This window comes from Salvelinus fontinalis, chromosome 2 (genome assembly GCF_029448725.1).
Source record: "Salvelinus fontinalis isolate EN_2023a chromosome 2, ASM2944872v1, whole genome shotgun sequence".
Classification (NCBI taxonomy): domain Eukaryota; kingdom Metazoa; phylum Chordata; class Actinopteri; order Salmoniformes; family Salmonidae; genus Salvelinus; species Salvelinus fontinalis.
The window spans coordinates 18,738,782-18,759,777 of NC_074666.1; the positions used below are offsets into that span (position 1 = coordinate 18,738,782).

A 20,996-nucleotide genomic window follows, 5' to 3' on the forward strand; every position below is an offset into this window, starting at 1 on the left:
TGAGAGCATCAGACAGATCACCTCTGTTATTTGATGTGATGATTGCATGATGCTGTCCTTCCCTGAAACACATTGATATAAAAGGTTTTATAAATACACGGTTTAAAGGCACAGTAACACCTGTTTCTATTTAAAAACAACGTCTATAGAAGGACCGACTTTACGGGGTGGGCTTGTTCATAGGTGTCACCAAGAGAAGTTCTGTGATGGTCGGGAAGGGAAATGGCGAGAATTGTGGACGAAATGGAAGAAATAGAGAAAAGGTTGTAGAAGCAACAGCTGTGCTGGAGTGTGATCAATATGGATGACCGTGCTGATGATATGGAGTGGGAGGATGAGGGTCAAGGATCTGAATGGTCTAGTGGAAAGAAAGGAAGGAAGAGGGATCATACTGAAAGCAGTGGAGAGTCTAGTGTAGAAAGCAAAAAGGTCAAGGTAGGACAAAAGAGTAATAATGTGTCCGAGTGAATGGTTTGGTGAGATCACTAGGACTCATTTACAACCTCTCCGTCTAACTAATGCCGTATAGAAAGAGAGAGCCCAGTTCATTGGAAATGGTAGGTTACTAATATTTTGTCGGAGCCAGGCTCAGCAAGGGAATATTCTGCAAATAGAAAAGCTTAATGGGAAGATTAAAAGCAATGTACCTGGAGCTTATGCTAGGTTGAGGTGAGTCATCACTGGGGTCCTAATATCTATGTCCACAGATGATATTGAAGAAAATGTGAAGGGAGGAAGAGTGAATAAGGCCAAAAGCTTGATCAGTAGGAAAGCGGGTCAAATAAGTAAAAGCTTATCAGTGATGCTGAGGTTTGAGAAAGTTTAGCCAGGAAAAGTACAGATAGGATTCCTTAGTTTCAATGTCAGAGAATTTTGAGGTTGTGGTAGAAGCTAGTAGAGATTTATTTTGTTTTTACTTGTATTTTTCATGGTAGTACACAATTGGGCAGATCATGACTGATCGTATATTTCAGCACAGTAGGTGGCAGCATGTACATTAAACGTTTGTTTGCGAACCGCCATGATATCGAAGAAGAAGAAAGCTGGCTTTACTGAGACACATTTCTTAACGGAACGTACTGAATTAAAACATTTCCTACACGGACTGTTTTGAGTGAGGCACAATTCTTTAGATTCCGACTGGTGTCCGACTTGCAGCGACGTCTTGTAAGTAATAACCCACCCAAAAATTATCAGTAGCTATGTCGCAAACAAATGTACATTTTATGTACCGTTTTTAAAACTATTTGTTTTTTTCAGCCACATTGTTTAGTGTCAGAGAAAGAGAGGTATGAACGACTGGAGTCCAGTGGCTAAAGTCTACGACCCTCTCAAGGCGGGCAGCATCGATGGCACAGACGTGGAGCCCCATGACCGGGCCGTCTGGAGAGCCATGGTCGCCCGCTACAAACCCAACAAAGCCGTGGTGGGGGACCCGCTCCTCACTCTATTCGTGGCCCGCTTGAACCCTCAAACAACGGATGAGAAGCTGAATGAAGTGTTCTCCAATTACGGGGATATCCGCCGCCTGCGCCTGGTGAGGGACATAGTGACTGGGTTCTCTAAGGGATATGCCTTCGTTGAATACAAAGAGGAGAGGTCCGTGGTCAGGGCGAGGCGAGACGCCAACAAACTAGTGGTGGACCAAAGTGAGTTGTTTGTGGACTTCGAGCAAGAGAGAACCCTGAAGGGATGGGTACCTCGTCGGCTGGGCGGAGGGCAGGGGGGCAAGAAGGAGTCTGGTCAGCTGCGGTTTGGTGGGAAGGACAGACCCTTTCGCAAACCCATCAACCTTCCTGTCACCATGAACCAGGAATGGGGTGGCGGTGGCAGAGAGTGCGAGAGAGAGGAGCGCTACAGAGATGGGTCCCTGAGCCGTGAGAGAGAGGCTGATTGGGGGAGTAGGGGGAGGAGAGATGACAGAGGGAGAGAGAGAGGTGTAGAACGGGAGTACCACCGAGAGAGGAGGGATAGGAGTTATGAGAGGGAGTCGACGAGAGAGCGGGAGTCGACGAGGGAGCGGGAGTCGACGAGAGAGCGGGAGTCGACGAGAGAGCGGGAGTCGACGAGAGAGCGGGAGTCGACGAGAGAGCGGGAGACGACGAGGGAGCGGGAGTCGACGAGAGAGCGGGAGTCGACGAGGGAGCGGGAGTCGACGAGAGAGAGATGTGACAGGAGAGAGAGGGATGACAGAAGACACAGGGATGATAAGTACAGACACAGAGACAGGAGATGAAACTCAGTGGTCCCTCTGACATCTGAAAGGATGCATGGGTGGAGCAAGTATTACAAAAACGTTTTGACTACATTGGTCTTTTTTTCCCCCACCTGGTTGGTGTGGACAGGTGATGTCATCACACCCATTTCTTCACTGTAACCTTCTGCTGGCCTGGCTCAGCAGGGTGTTATTATCTACCTGTTGTTCTTTATGCACTGAATAAAGTTTCTTTTACAGTCTGTTTTTGAAGAAAGTTGACATAATACATGAAACATTCTGGGGATCACCATATTTATTGAGTATGCATATCTGAATAAAAGGCAACAAGCTGTATGAAAACTGAGACATTTATCATATTTAAAATCCTTCCAATAGAAATCTACCGGGTGTGAAGCGGGTCCATAAAGTTTGTTGCAAAAGAGGGATGTCTTGCATATATTGACATCTTCCCTTGTTTGGATAGATTCTGTATTATTTATTTCCCCTTTGTGTACATTTTGGTGTAGATGTTGCCACCAGACAAGATATAACTTTTCTCGACTATCAATCCCTTTTGTCACAATAAGCATTGCCCTAGTTTTGCACCTTGATTAAGTGTCTTGTATCATAAAATAAATAATTGAAAAGTTGTCCAGTCATAGTAATAGTATCAATGATCTCTTAGCATAGTGAGGCTGAGGTGTTATGTCTGTCTGACTGCTGAAGTCAGGACTACTCATTATCAAGAACCTCCCTCATCCACACTAACCATTTTACTTCTCACAAACCATCTTGCAGCCACAGCAGAGTTTGGCAAACTGTCATCCATGTTTAAAACCAAATATTCCACAACAACATTCAAATTTGCATTCTCAATGGAGTGTTTTTAGTTTGTGTTGTCACATTTGGTTCCAACATGGCGCCCATTCAAAATGTAAATGTACACCACTTGGCTAGTCCTAAAGGCACCATAAAAAGCCTGAAAACAAAAAAGCAGCAGCAAGCAGCATCTAGTTAAATAATTCCAAAACAAAAATACTGTCTTTCCATAAGACATTGTAAAACTACAACCTTCTGTGCTTCATTCACCACTGGCAAAATATAAATCCATAACATCTCCTTTAAATTGGGCAATCCCATCTCAACACCCAGTAACGTATTAATTTATGTGCAAGGTCAATCTGTAAAAAAAAAACACATTTGTTCACACAATTTTTAGCCAGTGCTGGTGAGGTGGGCCTAGCCATAGTGCCCTCTAGCTGCCTCTGAGGACATGACTGGTCTAGCTCAGGGCCAGGGGAGTATACAGATGGTTCAGAGCCTACTACATCTGGGTCAGAACTGCCACCATTATTTGAATCATTTAAAAAAACATGCCCACTTGTCTTCAAGGTTTCTTTACTGGATTTAACCTTCCCCTTTCTTCTTCTGTGTCCCATAATTCTCTATCTGGAGTGTCTCGTGTGGTTCCTCTATCTCGCTCTCCTGTCACCTCGTTCCACAAACCTTCCAAGCCTGACTCTGTCTCTCTCACGCCTAGTGTATCCCTGCCTGTTCTAACACAAAGGGAATCGCTCTGAGCATCCATCAATTCTGGTGGGTTTCACTTTGGGATAAAGAAAGGCTCCTCTTCACCCTCAACCCTCTGTGATTCCTGTCACTTAGAAGCAAAAATGTCATACAATCCCATTATGCTGCAGCAGGCACACTAAGCACAGTCCCAAGGCAAGGAGTTTACTGCCAAAGCCAGGGTGGTTAGGTTTCACTACTCTAGATGCTGGGTGAATGACTCTGTTACTTAGAGCTGATGGTATTTCAGTGTCAGTATGTATCTTGTAGGTGGATGGCTGTGCTGAGCTGTAGGTGTGTGTACTGTGCAATAAGCTAACCTTTACGAGGCCTTTAATTGCATTGCAACGTTACAGGGAAAGAGTTCTGAGTGACATCATCAAACGCTGTCCAATCACTACATGTGCTGCAAAGCCTCCTGGGCCTGTTCCGTGTACACCTCATCATTTCCCGCCCACGAGCTGAAGCTGTCATCAAACTGTGCATTCCGCTGGGAGTTCCGCCTCTTGTCACGAGAGAAGAAGCTAAACCTGGGAGAGAAGAGGAAGCAAGGACGAACAGAGGAGGAAGACACGAGGAAGAGAGGAGGGAAGAGTAGAGAAGGCCAGAGAAAAAGAGAGACAAAAAAGTGGACTTCACTACTCAGCGTCATTGTTCCTTTATGTTCTCCAGACATATTGTTTAGAGTCCTGGTTATAACTGTTAAAATACATAGAACTGAGATGCATTTCTACCAGTGGAGGCTGCTGAGGGGAGGACTGCTCATAATAATGGCTGGAAAGGAACTAATGGAATGGCATCAAACACATGGAAACCATGTGTTTGATATATTTGCTGCCATTTCACCTATTCTGCTTCAGCCATTACCATAAGCCCGTCCTCCCCATTTAAGGTGCCACCAACCTCCTGTGATTTCTACCTAGTGAGTTATGAGTGGAGACTGAAAGTGCATCTGGGTTAGAGCACAAAGCAACAGGAGCAGAGCAAAAGCAAAAGTTTTATAAAAATCTGTTAGTGAATCGGAAACGGAAGTGAATAAACATACTATTCTGATTGGCTGATTCTAATGATCTACCATCTTCACACTGGACAGTGATTTAGATATCCCCACAATCAGCCAATCAGAATACAAACACCTACACCTAGGGTCCATGCAGGTCCGATAAACAGGGCCCACAGTTTTTACTGGTTAGATCACAAGGTAAGAAAAAACTCCTGGCCACACGAATAAAAGCATTGGATGGGGGGTGTTAGCTAAGACAGTGAGTGACACAGAGGCCAACCAATGACAGGGGTCGTACAAGGGATATGAGACGTCTGATTGGCTGTAAAGTGGGGTCATCTGGAATCAACCCAGCCGCCACCATCGGCATTATGGCTGTGAAGATCCTGTCACACAGAGGTACACACACACACACAAACACAGGTATAAATACACACACGCGTATACCCGCACAAGCACATACATTCACAAAGAGGCAAGCAGAGAGAGAGAGACATAGGGAGAGGGAAGAGGGACCACATCAACCACAGCCCATTTCATTTATATTCTTCTGCTGTGAGATGTAGCCATGTTACTGGTGTTGTTGCCAGATGGTGGTTACTTTAAACCACACATGCTGATTTAGTTGACCAGGAGATAAATGCACATACGCATCATAAATGCTATATATTAAAGGTATCCAGTGTATCTGTGTGATTGGTACATACAGGCGTTTGATTCCTGACTCAGGCTGTGCGTTGTGTCGGGGCCGTGCCCTCAGTTGTTCGGGGGATGGGGAAGGAGTGGGAGGGCCGGTCTCGTCCTCCACCTCTTCACTGGAGAGAGGAAGAACAGTCATCGCTCCACTACCATCATCATCATCAGCAGCATTGTCAATATTGTTAACTTCAATATTGTTAACTTTTAACTTCTTAAATTAAACCTGACAAACTGCGATAATCTCATCTGATTGTTTATGTTTTTCTAAACATGTTCTGTTTGTATGGTAAAAATAAAGATGACTGCCTTTTGTAGTAGGCGACCTCCTCCTGAAGCATGAACACTTTGGACTTGAGCTCGTTCCTCTCATGCAGAACATCTCTTAGCTCCTGCAGTGTGAACCGGGGCCTGTTGGGATCCTTCTGGTCCAGGCCGTCCACCTCCTCATCACAAAGTGCCTCCTAGTGGGGAACAGCCACATTAAACCATGGGATGATGAAAGGAAGAGAGGAGGGCAGGAAAGGAAGGAATAGAAGAAAGGAGGGATACCTTGGTAAAATGTTGGAACAGAGCAGGTGTGTCCTGATCACACATCGCCTCCTGGTGGCACAGGAAGAGAACTGTAGGTCAGACCCTGGGCCCTGTTACAATACTAAGGCAATGCACCCTTTTCTCCTTCCTGCCTTCCATCCTTACCTCAGATACTGAGCTTCAGACTAACTCATTGCATGCAACCAACAGAGGTCAGTCATGCAGCAGACTTTTAGCAAGTCACTGTGTAGCAAATGAAGCGTGAAAAAAAGAGGCATGAACAACCACTCATGCTATTATCATGACTGGCTAAACTAACGTTCTAAGTTCTGTTGGTGCCAACTACATACTTTGCCATTGCAGATGAAAGGGAAGGGACTGGACTAGTCCATGTTCTGTTACAGGGGTGTCAGAGAAGTCTATGTTTAGATGTGACAGCTGCAGTGGGACAGTCTGACCCAGTTATCTCACACACACACACTGACATAGTTGGTAGAGGGACACTTAATTCACACATGCTCTGTGCCATCTAAATCAACATTTAGGGTGTTCACACTGGGGTAGTAAAACTGCAGGCAGGAGCACACACACACTCCCACATACACACTGTGCATGTACAGTAGCTGGCAAAAGTTTGCACGCCTTGTCACGATCGTGTGGAGGATTGACGGACCAAAACGCAGCTTTAGGAAAATAAGCCATCTCCTTTTTATTGAAGAAGAAGGCAAACGAAACAAACACACTTACGAACTAAACAAAACGATCGTGAAGCTAAACAACGATGTGCACACACATGCTACAAACGTATCACATAGACAACTACTCACAACAAATGAAAGCCTATGGCTACCCTAAATAAGGCTCCCAATCAGAGACAACCGAAATCAGCTGTCTCTAATTGGGAACTCATTCAGGTAACCATAGACTCTCCTAGACAACTAAACATACATAGACAACGCTAGACACATGTACTCAACACAAACCCATATACTACACCCAACAACCCCTTTACCATAGAATCACCCAAAACCAACAAAACACAAACATTCCCCATGTCACACCCTGACCTAACTAAAATAATAAAGAAAACAAAGAATACTAAGGCCAGGGCGTGACACGCCTGCTCATTCAATGGTTTTTCTTTATTTTTACTATATTGTATAATAATAGTGAAAACATCAAAACTATGAAATAACACATATGGAATAATGTAGTAACCAAAAAAGTATTAAACAAACAAAATATATTTGAGATTTGAGATTCTTTAAAGTAGACACCCTTTGCCTTGATGACAGCTTTGCTCAACCAGCTTCACAAGGTAGTCACCTAGAATGCATTTCAATTAACAGGTGTGCCTTGTTAAAAGTTAATTTGTGGAATTGGTATACAGAAGATAGCCCTATTTGGTAAAATACCAAGTCCATATTATGACAAGAACAACTAAAATAAGCAAAGAGAAACGACAGCCCTTCGTTACTTTAAAGACATGAAGGTTAATCAATACGGAATATTTCAAGAACTTTTAAAGTTTCTTCAAGTGCAGTCGCAAAAACCATCAAGCGCTATGATGAAATATGAGAACCGCCACAGGAAAAGAAGTTAGAGTTACCTCTGCTAGGATAGTTAGAGTTACCTCTGAGGATAAGTTCATTAATTAGAGTTAACTGCACCTCAGATTGCAGCCCAAATAAATGCTTCACAGAGTTCAAGTAACAGACACATCTCATCCTCAACTATTCAGAGGAGACTGCGTGAATCAGGTCTTCATGGTCGATTGATACAAAGAACCCACTACTAAAGGACACCAATAAGAAGAAGAGACTTGCTTGGGCCAAGAAACACGAGCAATGGACATTAGACTGGTGGAAATCTGTCCTTTAGGCTGATGAGTCCAAATTTGAGATTTTGGGTTCCAACTGCTGTGTCTTTGTGAGACGCAGAGTAGGTGAACGGATGATCTCCGCGTGTGTGGTTCCCACCATGAAGCATGGATGAGGTGTGATGGTGTGGGGGTGCTTTGCTGGTGACACACTTTAATTAGAATTCAAGGTACGCTTAACCAGCATGGCTACCAGAGCATTCTGCAGCGATATGCCATTCCATCTGGTTTGCTCTTAGTGAGACTATCATTTGTTTTTCAACAGGACGATGACCCAAAACACACTTCCAGCCTGTGTAAGTGCTATTTGACCAAGAAGGCGAGTGATGAAGTGTTGCATTAGATTACCTGGCCTTCACAATCACCCGACCTCAACCCAATTGAGGTGGTTTGGGATGAGTTGGACAGCACAGTGAATTAAAAGCAGCCAACAATTGCTCAGCATATGTGAGAATTCCTTCAAGACTGTTGGAAAAGCATTCCAGGTGACTCCCTCATGAAGCTGGTTGAGAGAATGCCAAGAGTTTGCAAAGCTGTCATCAAGACAAAGGGTGGCTACTTTTGAAGAATCTCAAATATATTTAGACTTGTTTAACACTTTTTTAGTTACTACATGATTACATATGTGTTATTTCATAGCTTGATGTCTTTACTATTATTCTACAATGTAGAAAATAGTAAAAATAAAGGAAAACCTGTTCATGAGTAGGTGTGTCCAAACCTTTGACTGGTACTGTATATATATATATACTGTATATATCCCTCCCCGACACACACACGGACTGTAACGTATGCATATGCACACTCCAACACATACTGTATCCATACACAATCGCTCACTCTTCCTCTTACTCTCAAACACACACTTATGTGGTAAAGTTTAGTTAGGGAAAAGGGTTCACTGACTCACATGTTGAACTACCAAGGTTTGCTGGATCAAAAACACAGTCCTTGAAATGCAATCAAACTTCACAATCCCACACACATACCGGTCACCCAGGCAGCACTCTGTTCTCTAGCTAAACCAGCATCTATAGAACACTGTTCAGGGGGACGGTGGCGGTGCAAAGGTTAGAGGTCACGACAAACACACCATTCTGGGGGCGGCTAGCTAGCTAGCACTACGGTGTTACCCATAGCAACACTGCCTCTTCCTCTACATCCTCATCAGCATCCAGGGACGGGAGATGCGGGGCGGGATCGTAATGCCTCAACCGCAGCTCTGGGGGGTAGTGTCTGTCTGGTTCGGGCCAGCCCACACCCTGAACCCCCGTCTCTGAGGAGGGGCTACCAGGCTGGGGGCAGGGGAGTTATTGTACCTTTTTTATCCAGGTTATTCTCACTGAGATCAAATCTCTCTAGAAAATTCTTACAGACATTGTAAAAGGAAGGTGAAAACATAAATCGTGCTGCAGAGTATTGTGGGTGATGAGTGTACAATTGAGTGTACAAAACATTAAGAACACCTTCCTAATATTGAGTTGCACAGCACCCCCGCTTTTGGCCTCAGAACAGCCTCAATTTGTCAGAGCATGGACTCTACAAGGTGTTGAAAGCGTTCCACAGGGATGCTGGCCCATGTTGACTCCAATGCTTCCCACAGTTGTGTCAAGTTGGCTGGATGTCTTTGGGTGGAGGACCATTCTTGATACACATGGAAAACTGATGAGCGTGAAAAACCAAGCAGCGTTGTAGTTCTTGACACAAACCGGTGCTCCTGACACCTACTACCATACCCTGTTCAAAGGCACTTCAATCTTTTGTCTTGCCCATTCACCCTCTGAATGGCACACAAACACAATCCATGTCTCAATTGTCTCAAGGCTTAAAAATCCTTCTTTAACCTGTCTCCTCCCCTTCATCTACACCGATTGAATGTGATTTAACAAATTACATCCATGAGGGATAATAGCTTTCACCTGGATTCACCTGGTCAGTCTATGTCATGGAAAGGACAGGTGTTCATAATGTTTTGTACACTCAGTGTATGTGTTACACTTGCTGTATGAAGTCTGTGAAAAATCAGTGTTTAATTTGGCTACCAGTGAACCCATTTGGTGACTATACAGGTCATTGTCAGGTCACTTTTAGCTGTCCTGAATTGTCTGGCTGCCATTCTGTCTCTTTTTATATCCCTCTGGTTGGCTGGTTGGTTGGCTGGCTGGTTGGCTGACTGTGGAGGGGTAGAAGGGAGGAAGACTATTTCTGTCCTGGCCCCCTCCCTCCCCTCATATGATAGCTAGGTCATGTTTTCCGATGAGGCAGAGACTCCATGCTCCCTGACTCACTAGCTACAGCCAGGCTCTACAAGCTGTGAGTCAGACTGCTAGAAATGAACTCAGGCTGCAAAGATACTCTCATATATGTGGAAAGAAAAGAGAATACCAGCACACTGCGTGTGACTCTGCCAGAGGCTGCCAGGGTTATAATGTATCACCTGCTGGGAGCATGTCTGCCTGTAATAACTGTATCGTTACCTGTGCAGGTGAGTGTTTACTGTGTAGCTGTTCCTGGCTGGGTTGTGTGACCTGAGCAGGTGTTATTACCTGTGCAGGTGAGTGTTTACTGTGTAGCTGTTCCTGGCTGGGTTGTGTGACCTGAGCAGGTGTTGTTATTACCTGTGCAGGGGATGGGAGCTGGGAAGGAGGCACCTCTGGAACCTGAGGGGGCATGTCTCCTTGCAGTCGCTCCCTTAGACGTGTAACTTCCTGCCGGAGTGCTCCCATTTCCTGTACCCGTGCCTGAGCTCCCGCCTCCAGTTCCACCTTAACATACAAATATAATACATTTTTAAAATAATTCTGAACTCTTTTGTTTCGCAAATACAGTTGGTAAAACAATATGTATTACACATCCTAAGGGCCTGGAACCTTCTGCTCGATGAGGGCTTTCCCCTGAGCTTCCACCACAGAGATCTTATGGCGCAGGTCATGGTTGATCTTCATCAGACGAGACTGCTGCTGCTGGAGCTAGAGAGAGGTGAAGGGATGGAGGGGAAGGGAGATGCAGGGATATGGATGGATGGGGTGGAGATAGAGATAGAGGGGGGAGAAATGAGAAGAAGTGTGAGAGAGAGTTAGGGGACAGGCAGAGCAGAGAGCGGGTCACAGAGAGAGAACAAGTACAGGAGGATGTAATAAAGAGGGAAAAAGAGAAAGAGAGAGAAGAGAGTTAATTGATCCATCAAATCAATACACTTGAATAAATAAACAGAGTCCCTGACCCCTGACCACTGACTTAAGGTCAGCTTTGTGTTCTCCCTCCTAATGGCTAAGGTTAGAATTGGGGAAGGGTTTAGCTGATCTTAGGTCTATGTATAGGGAGGGACAACTTCTACCCCAAGCAGGCACACATCCTGCCGTCCTTACTGCCTCAACGTCCTCATTCTTGAGCGTGAGCTCGCGGTCTTTGGCTCGGATCTCGTCTCTCTGCTTGTCCACTACCTCCTTCAGCTTCTTCATCACCTGACGCTCCCGCTCCGACATACCTGGCAACGCAACAAATCAACATCAGATCTGGCAACCTGAGATGCAGAGCAGAGAGGGGTAAGTATAGAGGTACAATATAAAGGCCTGGCAGCCAAGACAAAGGAGAAAGGAGCCAAGTTAGAACAACATGAATACCCTGTGTGTATTATGTGTACACATGTTGAACTGCATGGGAGAATACATCAAGTGACTATGAGCACAGCAGCGGAGTTCCTGTCTGTGAGCCAGACTAGGTTTAAAATAGAAAACAGCACACACACTTGATTTCTCTGACACAGATACTGCGTACCCCTGGCTGACACAGCCCTGAATATACGCGATGAAGGAAGCAAGACTTTTAAACTTCAGTCAGGACTCACTGAGCAGGTGGAAAGGGGACTGGGGGGACTTTGTGGACACTTACGTGTGCGTGAAGCATGATTATGCAGTGTGTGTGTGTCTAGCAGGTGTACGGAACACTGAGGGTGGTCTGTCTCTGTGCCCGTCCTCTTGTGTGTGTGTGTGTGTGTGTGTGTCAGGGGAACTGTATCGCCCTCTGTGACATCACAACAGAGCCATTCATGCAGTGATGAGACTGGCTCAGCCTCAAACACAGAGAAGGCCTCCTTTGTGTGTGTGTGTGTGTGTGTGTGTGTATGTGTGTGTGTGTGTGTGTGTGTGTACGTGAGAGAGAGAGCGAGAGAGCGACAGTGTACATTGCACAAAACATTATGAACACCTATTCTTTCCATAACAGACTGAGCAGGTGAATCCAGGTGAAAGCTACGATCCCACTCACTTCAACCAGTGTAGATGAAGGGGAGGAGACAGGTTAAAGAATAATTTTTAAGCCTTGAGACAATTGAGACGTTGATTGTGTATGTGTGTCATTCAGAGGGTGAATGGGCAAGACAAAAGATTGAAGTGCCTTTGAACGGGGTATGGTAGTAGGTGTCAGGCGCACCGGTTTGAGTGTGTCAAGAACTGCAACGCTGCTTGGTTTTTCACACTCAACAGTTTCCCGTGTGTATCAAGGATGGTACACCACCCAAAGGACAACTGTGGGATGTTTTGGAGTCAGCATGGGCCAGCATCCCGTGGAATGCTTTCGACACCTTGTATAGTCTATGCCCTGACAAATTGAGGCTGTTCTGAGGGTGTTTGTATAGTATGTGTGTGTAACCCACATTCTTTCAATATTGTTATTGTGTGTGCACTGTAAACTCCAATGTGCCCCATTACTAAACACTTTTGAGGAAACCTGTTGCATTTAATATACTGTATCTTTTAATATATGATTTTGTAGTCATTACTCAAACTGATAGAGTCACTGTGACCCTGTAGGGGGTCCAGATTTAAGTTGTATCAGCTTAAAATGTTTGAGTAACGTCCCCACTAAGCCACGTCTCCCAATATAATTTCCCAGTGTGTCTTGCCTTTTCGATTGAATTGTAGTTACCACCCATGACTGTATTTGTTAGTGACAGAGCCATGGTTGTTCAATTCGTTCATTTCAGTCCAAGTGAGTTCCTAGGACCTAGGTGAATGTTATCATTATAATTAAACTCTTTATAACAATACATTTATACCTCATAAAGTCTTACTTTGAGGCCAAGCTTTACCCTTGTCACGTTCTGACCTTAGTTCCTTTTTTATGTCTTTATTTTAGTTGGTCAGGGCGTGAGATGGGGTGGGCATTCTATGTTGTTTTTCTATGTTTTGTTCTGTTGTTATATTTCTATGTGTTTGGCCTAGTATGGTTCTCAATCAGAGGCAGGTGTCAGTCATTGTCTCTGATTGGGAGCCATATTTAGGTAGCCTGTTTTCTATTGTGTTTTGTGGGTGGTTGTTTCCTGTTTCAGTGTTCGCACCATACGGGACTGTTTCGGTTGTTTGTTCGTGTTTTGTTATTTTTGTTCTGTGTTCATTTTGATTTATTTAAAAATCTATTATGGACACTTACCACGCTGCACATTGGTCCGATATTTCGTACTCCTCCTCAGACGAAGAGGACAAAAGCCGTTACAACCCTACTACAGTGGCCTGAAACTCATGGTTTACAGCCCACATCAGGCCTACAAAATTCCTAACTTTATTGAAATTCCCAGATTTAAAAAAATAATCCAACCGGGATTTCTGGAAAAGTTGGGAAATGTACCAGAATTAAGCAACCCCAGCTGCAATCACATTATACTGGCTTGCAAAGTGATGTGTAATTCCTATTGGTGTCCAGCTGGAGTTAGGATATCCAACAGTTTCAATGTTTATTCACCCGAAACCTGCATTCATAATGACTGCCAAGTTTAGGAGCAGTGTGTGCAGGCAACCTAAGGCATATAAACTGGAACTGGAATTTTCAGTTACGGGTGCAAAAAATCTAACTAAATGATTGGATTAGTTTAGTATACGAATAATCAATCAATCACTCAATGTACATGCAAAAACACAGATTTTTTTTTTTTTAAAGAAGTTAATTTGTTATCATAACTTAAATGGAATTGATGTGACTTCTCATTAAGTTTTGAGTCAGTACCACATAAACATTTAAAATAATAATGCATGTGTGGGTTTAGTGTCCAGGGTGTAGAGTGAGGGGTTTAGGGTTGAGTACCTTCGTGCCTCTGTAGGTCCTCTTCACTCATGGGATCTTTGATGGACATGTTAGTGAGAAGAGTCTTATTCTCTTCCTGAAGCTGAGCGATCTGAGACAACAGGTCCTGGGCCTCCCCTCGCCATACATCCTCTACCAGCTCCAACTCCTACACACACACACACACACACAAACACACACACACACACACACACATAGAGTTAACATATACACACACACACACAGAGATACCTCGTCGGTCCTGAAAGAACTTCACTTGACTCTATGTAAACTGGATACCATACATACTGAGGCTGCCTTTACATACATCCTGAGGATGCATTTATTATAACCGGGGATTTTTAACAAAGCTAACCTGAGAACGAGACTTCCTAAACTCTATCAGCATATTGAATGCGCGACACGGGCTGCTAGCATTCTGGATCATTGCTACTCTAACTTCCGCAATGCATACAAAGCCCTCCCCCGCCCTGCTTCGGCAAATCTGACCATGACTCCATTTTGTTGCTCCCAGCCATAGACAGAAACTAAAACAGGAAACGCCCGTGCTCAGGTCTGTCCAACGCTGGTCTGACCAATTGGATTCCACTCTTCAGAATTGCTTTGATCACATGGACAGATATGTTCCAGATAGCCTCAGACAACAACATTGATGTATACGCTGACTCGGTGAGCGAGTTTATTAGCAAGTGCATCAGAGATGTCGTACCCACTGTGACTATTTGAAATCCTTCTCCAACCAGAAACCGTGGATTGATGGCAGCATTCGCGCAACAATAAAAGCGCAAACCACCGCTTTTAATCATGGCAAGGCGACTGGAAACATGACCGAATACAAACAGTGCAGCTATTCCTTCCGCAAGGCAATCAAACAAGCAAAGCGTCAGTATAGAGACAAAGTAGAGTCGCAATTCAACGGCTCAAACACAAGACGTATGTGGCAGGGTCTATAGTCAATCATGGATTACAAAAAGAAAACCAGCCCCATCGCGGACATCGACGTCTTGCTCCCAAACAAATTAAACTTTGCTCGCTTTGAGGACAATACAGTGCCACTGACACGGCCCGCTACCAAAGCCTGCGGGCTCTCCTTCTCCGTGGCCAACGTGAGAAAAACATTTAAACGTGTTAACCCTCGCAAGGCTGCCGGCCCAGACGGCATCCCTAGCCGGGTCCTCAGAGCATGCGCAGACCAACTTAACTTTTGCCCTTCTCCACTACTGTCCTGTCGATGTGGGGGGGGGGGGGGGGGGGGGGGGGGGGCTCCCTCTGCTGTTTCCTGAAGTTCATGATCATCTCCTTTGTTTTGTTGATGTTGAGTCAGAGGTTATTTTCCTGACACCACCTCCTCCCTGTTGGCCGTCTCGTCGTTGTTGGTAACCAAGCCTACCGCTGTAGTGTTGTCTGCAAACTTGATGATTGAGTTCGAAGCATGCATGGCCACGCAGTCATGGGTGAACAGGGAGTACAGGAGAGGGCTGAGAACGCACCCTTGTGGGGCCCCAGTGTTGAGGATCAGCGGGGTGGAGATGTTGTTTCCTACCTTCACCACCTGGGGGCGGCCCGTCAGAAATTCCACTCATTGGCGCATTAAAGCTCTTCTGTTGATGTTTCCTTTATTTTTCCAGTTACCTGTATGCGCTTGTGATAAAACTTAATCCACAGCTATTTATTTTTTTATATAGACGCTTTTAATCCTCTGTGGCTAAATTAAGCTCTCTGGTTTATTTTGAACATTTGAGACCCAGCTCCTGTGGTTCGAGTGATTTTTTTTTATACATATATAATATTAATTCTGCCTCTGTAAGGCCCTGCATTAAACCGGCAGAGGAACATAACTAGGGATAGAGATATAGGCTTCATGTAAATGTGACATGTTACAGACCTACTATGCTTTTTTTGTGCACAGTAACACACTAGTCAGCAAATTGGATGCAGTCTATCACAGTGCCATCCGTTTTGTCACCAAAGCCCCAAATTCTACCCACCATTGCGACCTGTATGCTCTCGTCGGCTGGTCCTCGCTACATATTTGTCGCCAAACCCACTCGCTCCAAGTCATCTATAGGTCTTTGCTAGGTAAAGCTCCTCCTTATCTCAGCTCACTGGTCACCATAGCAACACCCACCCGTAGCACGCGCTCCCCAAAGCCAACACCTGCACATCTATCACTCCAGTGTCAATTGCTAAATTGTAATTACTTCGCCACTATGGCCTATTTAATGCCTTACCTCCTTACTTCATTTGCACACACGGTGTACAGATTTTATATTGTGTAATTGACTGTACGTTTGTTTATCCCATGTGTAACTTTGTGTTGTTGTTTGTGTCGCACTGCTTTGCTTTATCTTGGCCAGGTCGCAGTTGTAAATGAGAACTTGTTCTCAACTGGCCTACCTGGTTAAATAAAGGTGAAATAAATCAACAACAAAAAAAAGTGAAGAGTTGTGCTGTGACCCCATATATTCAGTAACATATTTTTTTCCTAATAGACTACCTTGGCTATTGCCCCAACTCAATAATGCTATAATGTTTCTATATCAAACATATCCTAATTGATTTCTGTGACATAATAGCCCACATATAGCAATACAAGAAGTGAAATGTAACAATGTAGCCTATCCACAGTCAATCAAGTTGTCATTAATGTCAGATTCATATTTTAGAGGGGGTATATCAGTGGTTAGATTTTCAATTATATTAATATATAGTATCGGCCAACTATTCAAAATGCCTAGTACACTTTTCAAAGTTATTGTTATAACAATGTAATTGCATTATTCTCATGATGGCAAATTAGTTGCCTTCTCTTTCTGTTCTTTCTATTTGTTTTCTTTCTTTCTTTTCTATTTTTTGTTACCAGTATTGTCATATCTTCACCATAAATTATTAGGGTATTATGCCTATTATTAGGCCTACTGTTTTAAATTAGGCTACGTTTGGTAACAACTACCCTTATTATTAATCTCAGGCCTATTATTTATCTCATCCTATACAGGATATAGGATAATTTAATAAGATAATTGTGACCTTCTTGTGTTTCTTCTCTTTCTCCAGCCGGTCCATCCTCTCCAGCCGTAGTTTATCCAGCTCCAGCCTCAGCTCATCTGTCTCCGGGCTGATGCTGTTCCTACTGACCATCACCTCCACGATTTCCAGCACCCGCACTACTTTGGGCATGAGCCTGGACAGAGCCTCGCAGCCGTACTGATCAATGATCCTCTCAAACTCTTGGCCCACTACCGCGGCTATGTCATACACGTCCATAACCGTTAAATCGGTCACATTCTTTTCCAACGCTGACCCGAACTCCTCCATGGCTTGCTTGCTGGGTGGGTGAGTTTGTATTCTGACTGTACCCCGCTCTGGCTGCTTTCCGCAGACCCACCCTACCTACCCGGTCTATTATATTTCCTTCGCCACAATAAACTTCCTCCCTTAGGAAAAACTATTGACTTTTCGTCGTTCGGTTCGTTCTGTGTGTATCTGATCCACTTCAATAAGTCCTTAAATGCGTATCGATTGCGTTTTTCTACTCCTGTCGGACGTCTGGTAAGGGATTTTTGATACATTTGATGAAATCACCCGGCGATGTCCCATTGTGCTCTTGTCTTTGCTGTCGTTCTTTTCCGATTCTGTGGTCAGATTGCAGTTTGTAATGCGCATGTCAGGAATATCAGTCGCATGAGGTCGCTGCTAGGTTGAATTTTGAAAAAATAATAGAACATGACATCTCAATCTGCGTGGTATATTATTTCCCACTAGTGGCAAAAAAATATTCAGTTGTTGTGACAGAATACAGGGCTGTGACAGAATACAGGGCACATCGCCATATTTTTCACCTAAGGGATTTGAACCTTCAGCCTTTTGTTTACTGGCACAACACTCTTAGCCACAACACTTTTATGATCATAATTAATGAGGGGAGAAGGATTAGACATAGGCATCATAATTAATCCCACAATATTAGAAATCAGATCAGTGTAATGCCTGGATTGTGTTTATTATTGAAAGGATAACATTGACTATGGAAATCCACCCTGCACTACAGTATACTGTCAAATGAAAAATGTACAATATAATAAACTTAAAATAGTAATCACTAAAATACATACATTGGTCCAATATGTAAACACATACTTCAAGTAGTAGACTATAAGGCCTAACACATTCACAGATAAAATTATAAAAATACAGACAGAAAAAACTATTCCGAAAATTAGGCTAACCAGGCTTCTTTTCTTTCATTGAGTGAGTTTTGTGGGAGAAGGAGGAGGGGGAGGAATTTATTTACATTTGATTTAACTAGGCAAGTCAGTTGAGAACAAATTCTCATTTACAATGGTGGCCTACCCCGGCCAAACCTGGACAACGCTGGGCCAATTGTGCGCTGCCCTATGGGACTCCCAATCACAGCCTGTTGTGATACAGCCTGGAATCAAACCAGGGTCTGTAGTGATGTCTCTAGCACTGAGATGCAGTACCTTAGACCGCTGCGCCACTCGAGAGAGGGAGGAGGAGGAAGAGGATGGCGAGGAGGAAGGAGGAGGAGGAAGAGGAGGAAGAGCAGGGAGGAGGAGGAGAGAGAGAGAGAGAAACAAACAAAGCAAGGTGCAATGGGAGGGGTTATGACATAGCTGTAGGGAGGTGTTGGTACTGATTCACTAGACCTGAAAACACCATACTGGTAAGTGGAAAGACAGAAATACCTAGACACAATAGAATACATGCAATGGGCTTTTCTAGTTTTTATGTTACCATTGAGGGATAGTTGAGTTTATCTTACCAAAAATCCGATTGTGAAGATAAAACACAGCACAAAATGTGATATTAGTGCATAATTTAATACTGCACTTGAACTTATGGTTTAAGGCTATCGAATGTGTTGAGGTACAGTACTTTGTGTACTTAGTGTGTAGATAAAAAAAGAAAGAAATGTCCTCACTGTCAACTGTGTTTATTTTCAGCAAACTTAACATGTGTAAATATTTGTATGAACATAACAAGATTCAACAACTGAGACATAAACTGAACAAGTTCCACAGACTTGTGACTAACAGAAATGGAATAATGTGTCCCTGAACAAAGGGGGGTCAAAATCAAAAGTAACAGTCAGCATCTGGTGTGGCCACCAGCTACATTAAGTACTGCAGTGAATCTCCTCCTCATGGACTGCACCAGATTTGCCAGTTCTTGCTGTGAGATGTTACCCCACTCTTCCACCAAGGCACCTGCAAGTTCCCGGACATTTCTGGGGGGAATGGCCCTAGCCCTCACCCTCCGATCCAACAGGTCCCAGACGTGCTCAATGGGATTGAGATCCGGGCTCTTCGCTGGCCATAGCAGAACACTGACATTCCTGTCTTGCAGAAAATCACGCACAGAACGAGCAGTATGGCTGGTGGCATTGTCATGCTGGAGGGTCATGTCAGGATGAACCTGCAGAAAAGGTACCACATGAGGTACAAGGATGTCTTCCCTGTAACGCACAGCGTTGAGATTGCCTGCAATGACAATAAGCTCAGTCTGATGATGCTGTGACACACCGCCCCAGACCATGACGGACCCTCCACCTCCAAATCGATTCCGCTCCAGAGTGTAACGCTCATTCCTTCGACGATAAACGCGAATCCGACCATCACCTCTGGTGAGACAAAACCGCGACTCGTCAGTGAAGAGCACTTTTTGCCAGTCCTGTCTGGTCCAGCGACAGTGGGTTTGTGCCCATAGGCGACGTTGTTGCTGGTGAGGACATGCCTTACAACAGGCCTACAAGCCCTCAGTCCAGCCTCTCTCAGCCTATTACGGACAGTCTGAGCACTGATGGAGGGATTGTGCGTTCCTGGTGTAACTCGGGCAGTTGTTGTTGCCATCCTGTACCTGTCCCGCAGGTGTGATGTTCGGATGTACCGATCCTGTGCAGGTGTTGTTACACGTGGTCTGCCACTGCTAGGACAATCAGCTGTCCGTCCTGTCTCCCTGTAGCGCTGTCTTAGGCGTCTCACAGTACGGACATTGCAATTTATTGCCCTGGCCACATCTGCAGTCCTCATGCCTCCTTGCAGCATGCCTAAGGCACGTTCACGCAGATGAGCAGGGACCCTGGGCATCTTTCTTTTGGTGTTTTTCAGAGTCAGTAGAAAGGCCTCTTTAGTGTCCTACGTTTTCATAACTGTGACCTTAATTACCTATTGTCTGTAAGCTGTTCGTGTCTTAACGACCATTCCACAGGTGCATGTTCATTAATTGTTGATGGTTCATTGAACAAGCATGGGAAACAGTGTTTAAACCCTTGACAATGAAGATCTGTGAAGTTATTTGGATTTTTACAAATTATCTTTGAAAGACAGGGTCCTGAAAAAGGGATGTTTCATTTTTTGCTGAGTTTATGATTTGCTCTGTAAACTGGAATAGCAGGAGTGTTGTCATACTGTCATTTTTTACTGTACAACATCAGATGAGATAACATTCCTAGAACTCATCATAGTTTCTCAGATATCAACATTGGTGCTGTTCCTGTTGCATTAGAGGAGAGGCTCGAGGCCCCAAAGCGGTCTGGTGGCATAGCCTCTTTTCCTGCAGCTGTTCCTTACCCCAGGGAATCTCCAGACTGGTACAACAGTGGAAAGATGAAGGCATTCAATAATAACATGTGATGGTTTACAACAGGTAAGGAAGTAATGCTTTGAGATGTGTAGTCTGTGTATTGTGCTAGTCTGAGTTTGTTTCTGTGGATATTTTTTTACTTCTTCAAATATAGCATTTATTCATATAGTGTTTTTTGTATGTTGAGCATTTTTCAGAGTTTCAGAAGATGCAGAAAAGTGCAGGCACATTCCCACCATACCTACTGTACCTAACCATACTGTACCTAACATACTGGAATGAACCAGTACAATATATTCATCACTGTACACAATCAGCATTCAGGATTAGACCCACACGTTGTATAATTAAGCAATAAGGCACGAGGGGGTGTGGTATATGGCCAATATACCACGGCTAAGGGCTGTTCTTAAGCACAACACAATGCAGAGTGC

At 44.2% G+C, this 20,996-nt stretch overlaps 2 protein-coding genes across 6 annotated transcripts; one reads left to right on the plus strand and one right to left on the minus strand.

Annotated features, from left to right (window-relative positions):
- The first annotated feature begins 1,059 nt into the window (after nt 1–1,059).
- snrnp35 (small nuclear ribonucleoprotein 35 (U11/U12)) lies at nt 1,060–2,847 on the plus strand. Its single transcript, XM_055865704.1, has 2 exons — nt 1,060–1,167; nt 1,261–2,847. The coding sequence occupies exon 2, from the start codon at nt 1,292–1,294 to the stop codon at nt 2,234–2,236; it is 945 nt and encodes a 314-aa protein (XP_055721679.1). The 5' UTR covers nt 1,060–1,167; nt 1,261–1,291; the 3' UTR covers nt 2,237–2,847.
- Nucleotides 2,493–17,623, minus strand: LOC129813311 (RILP-like protein 1). Of its 5 annotated transcripts, XM_055865665.1 has the most exons (10): nt 16,987–17,623; nt 13,957–14,104; nt 11,247–11,365; nt 10,749–10,847; nt 10,497–10,643; nt 6,018–6,068; nt 5,775–5,929; nt 5,477–5,584; nt 5,068–5,155; nt 4,203–4,296 (listed from the first exon to the last, which is right to left on the minus strand). In XM_055865665.1, the coding sequence occupies exons 1-10, from the start codon at nt 17,272–17,274 to the stop codon at nt 4,291–4,293; spliced, it is 1,209 nt and encodes a 402-aa protein (XP_055721640.1). In that variant the 5' UTR covers nt 17,275–17,623; the 3' UTR covers nt 4,203–4,290. The 5 variants fall into 5 exon arrangements, with proteins under 5 accessions (XP_055721633.1, XP_055721668.1, XP_055721659.1 ...); XM_055865658.1 differs by lacking the exon at nt 5,068–5,155 and having other exon boundaries at nt 2,493–4,296; nt 16,987–17,622; XM_055865693.1 differs by lacking the exons at nt 5,068–5,155; nt 16,987–17,623 and adding an exon at nt 14,666–15,153 and having other exon boundaries at nt 2,493–4,296.
- Between the last annotated feature and the right edge of the window lie 3,373 nt (nt 17,624–20,996).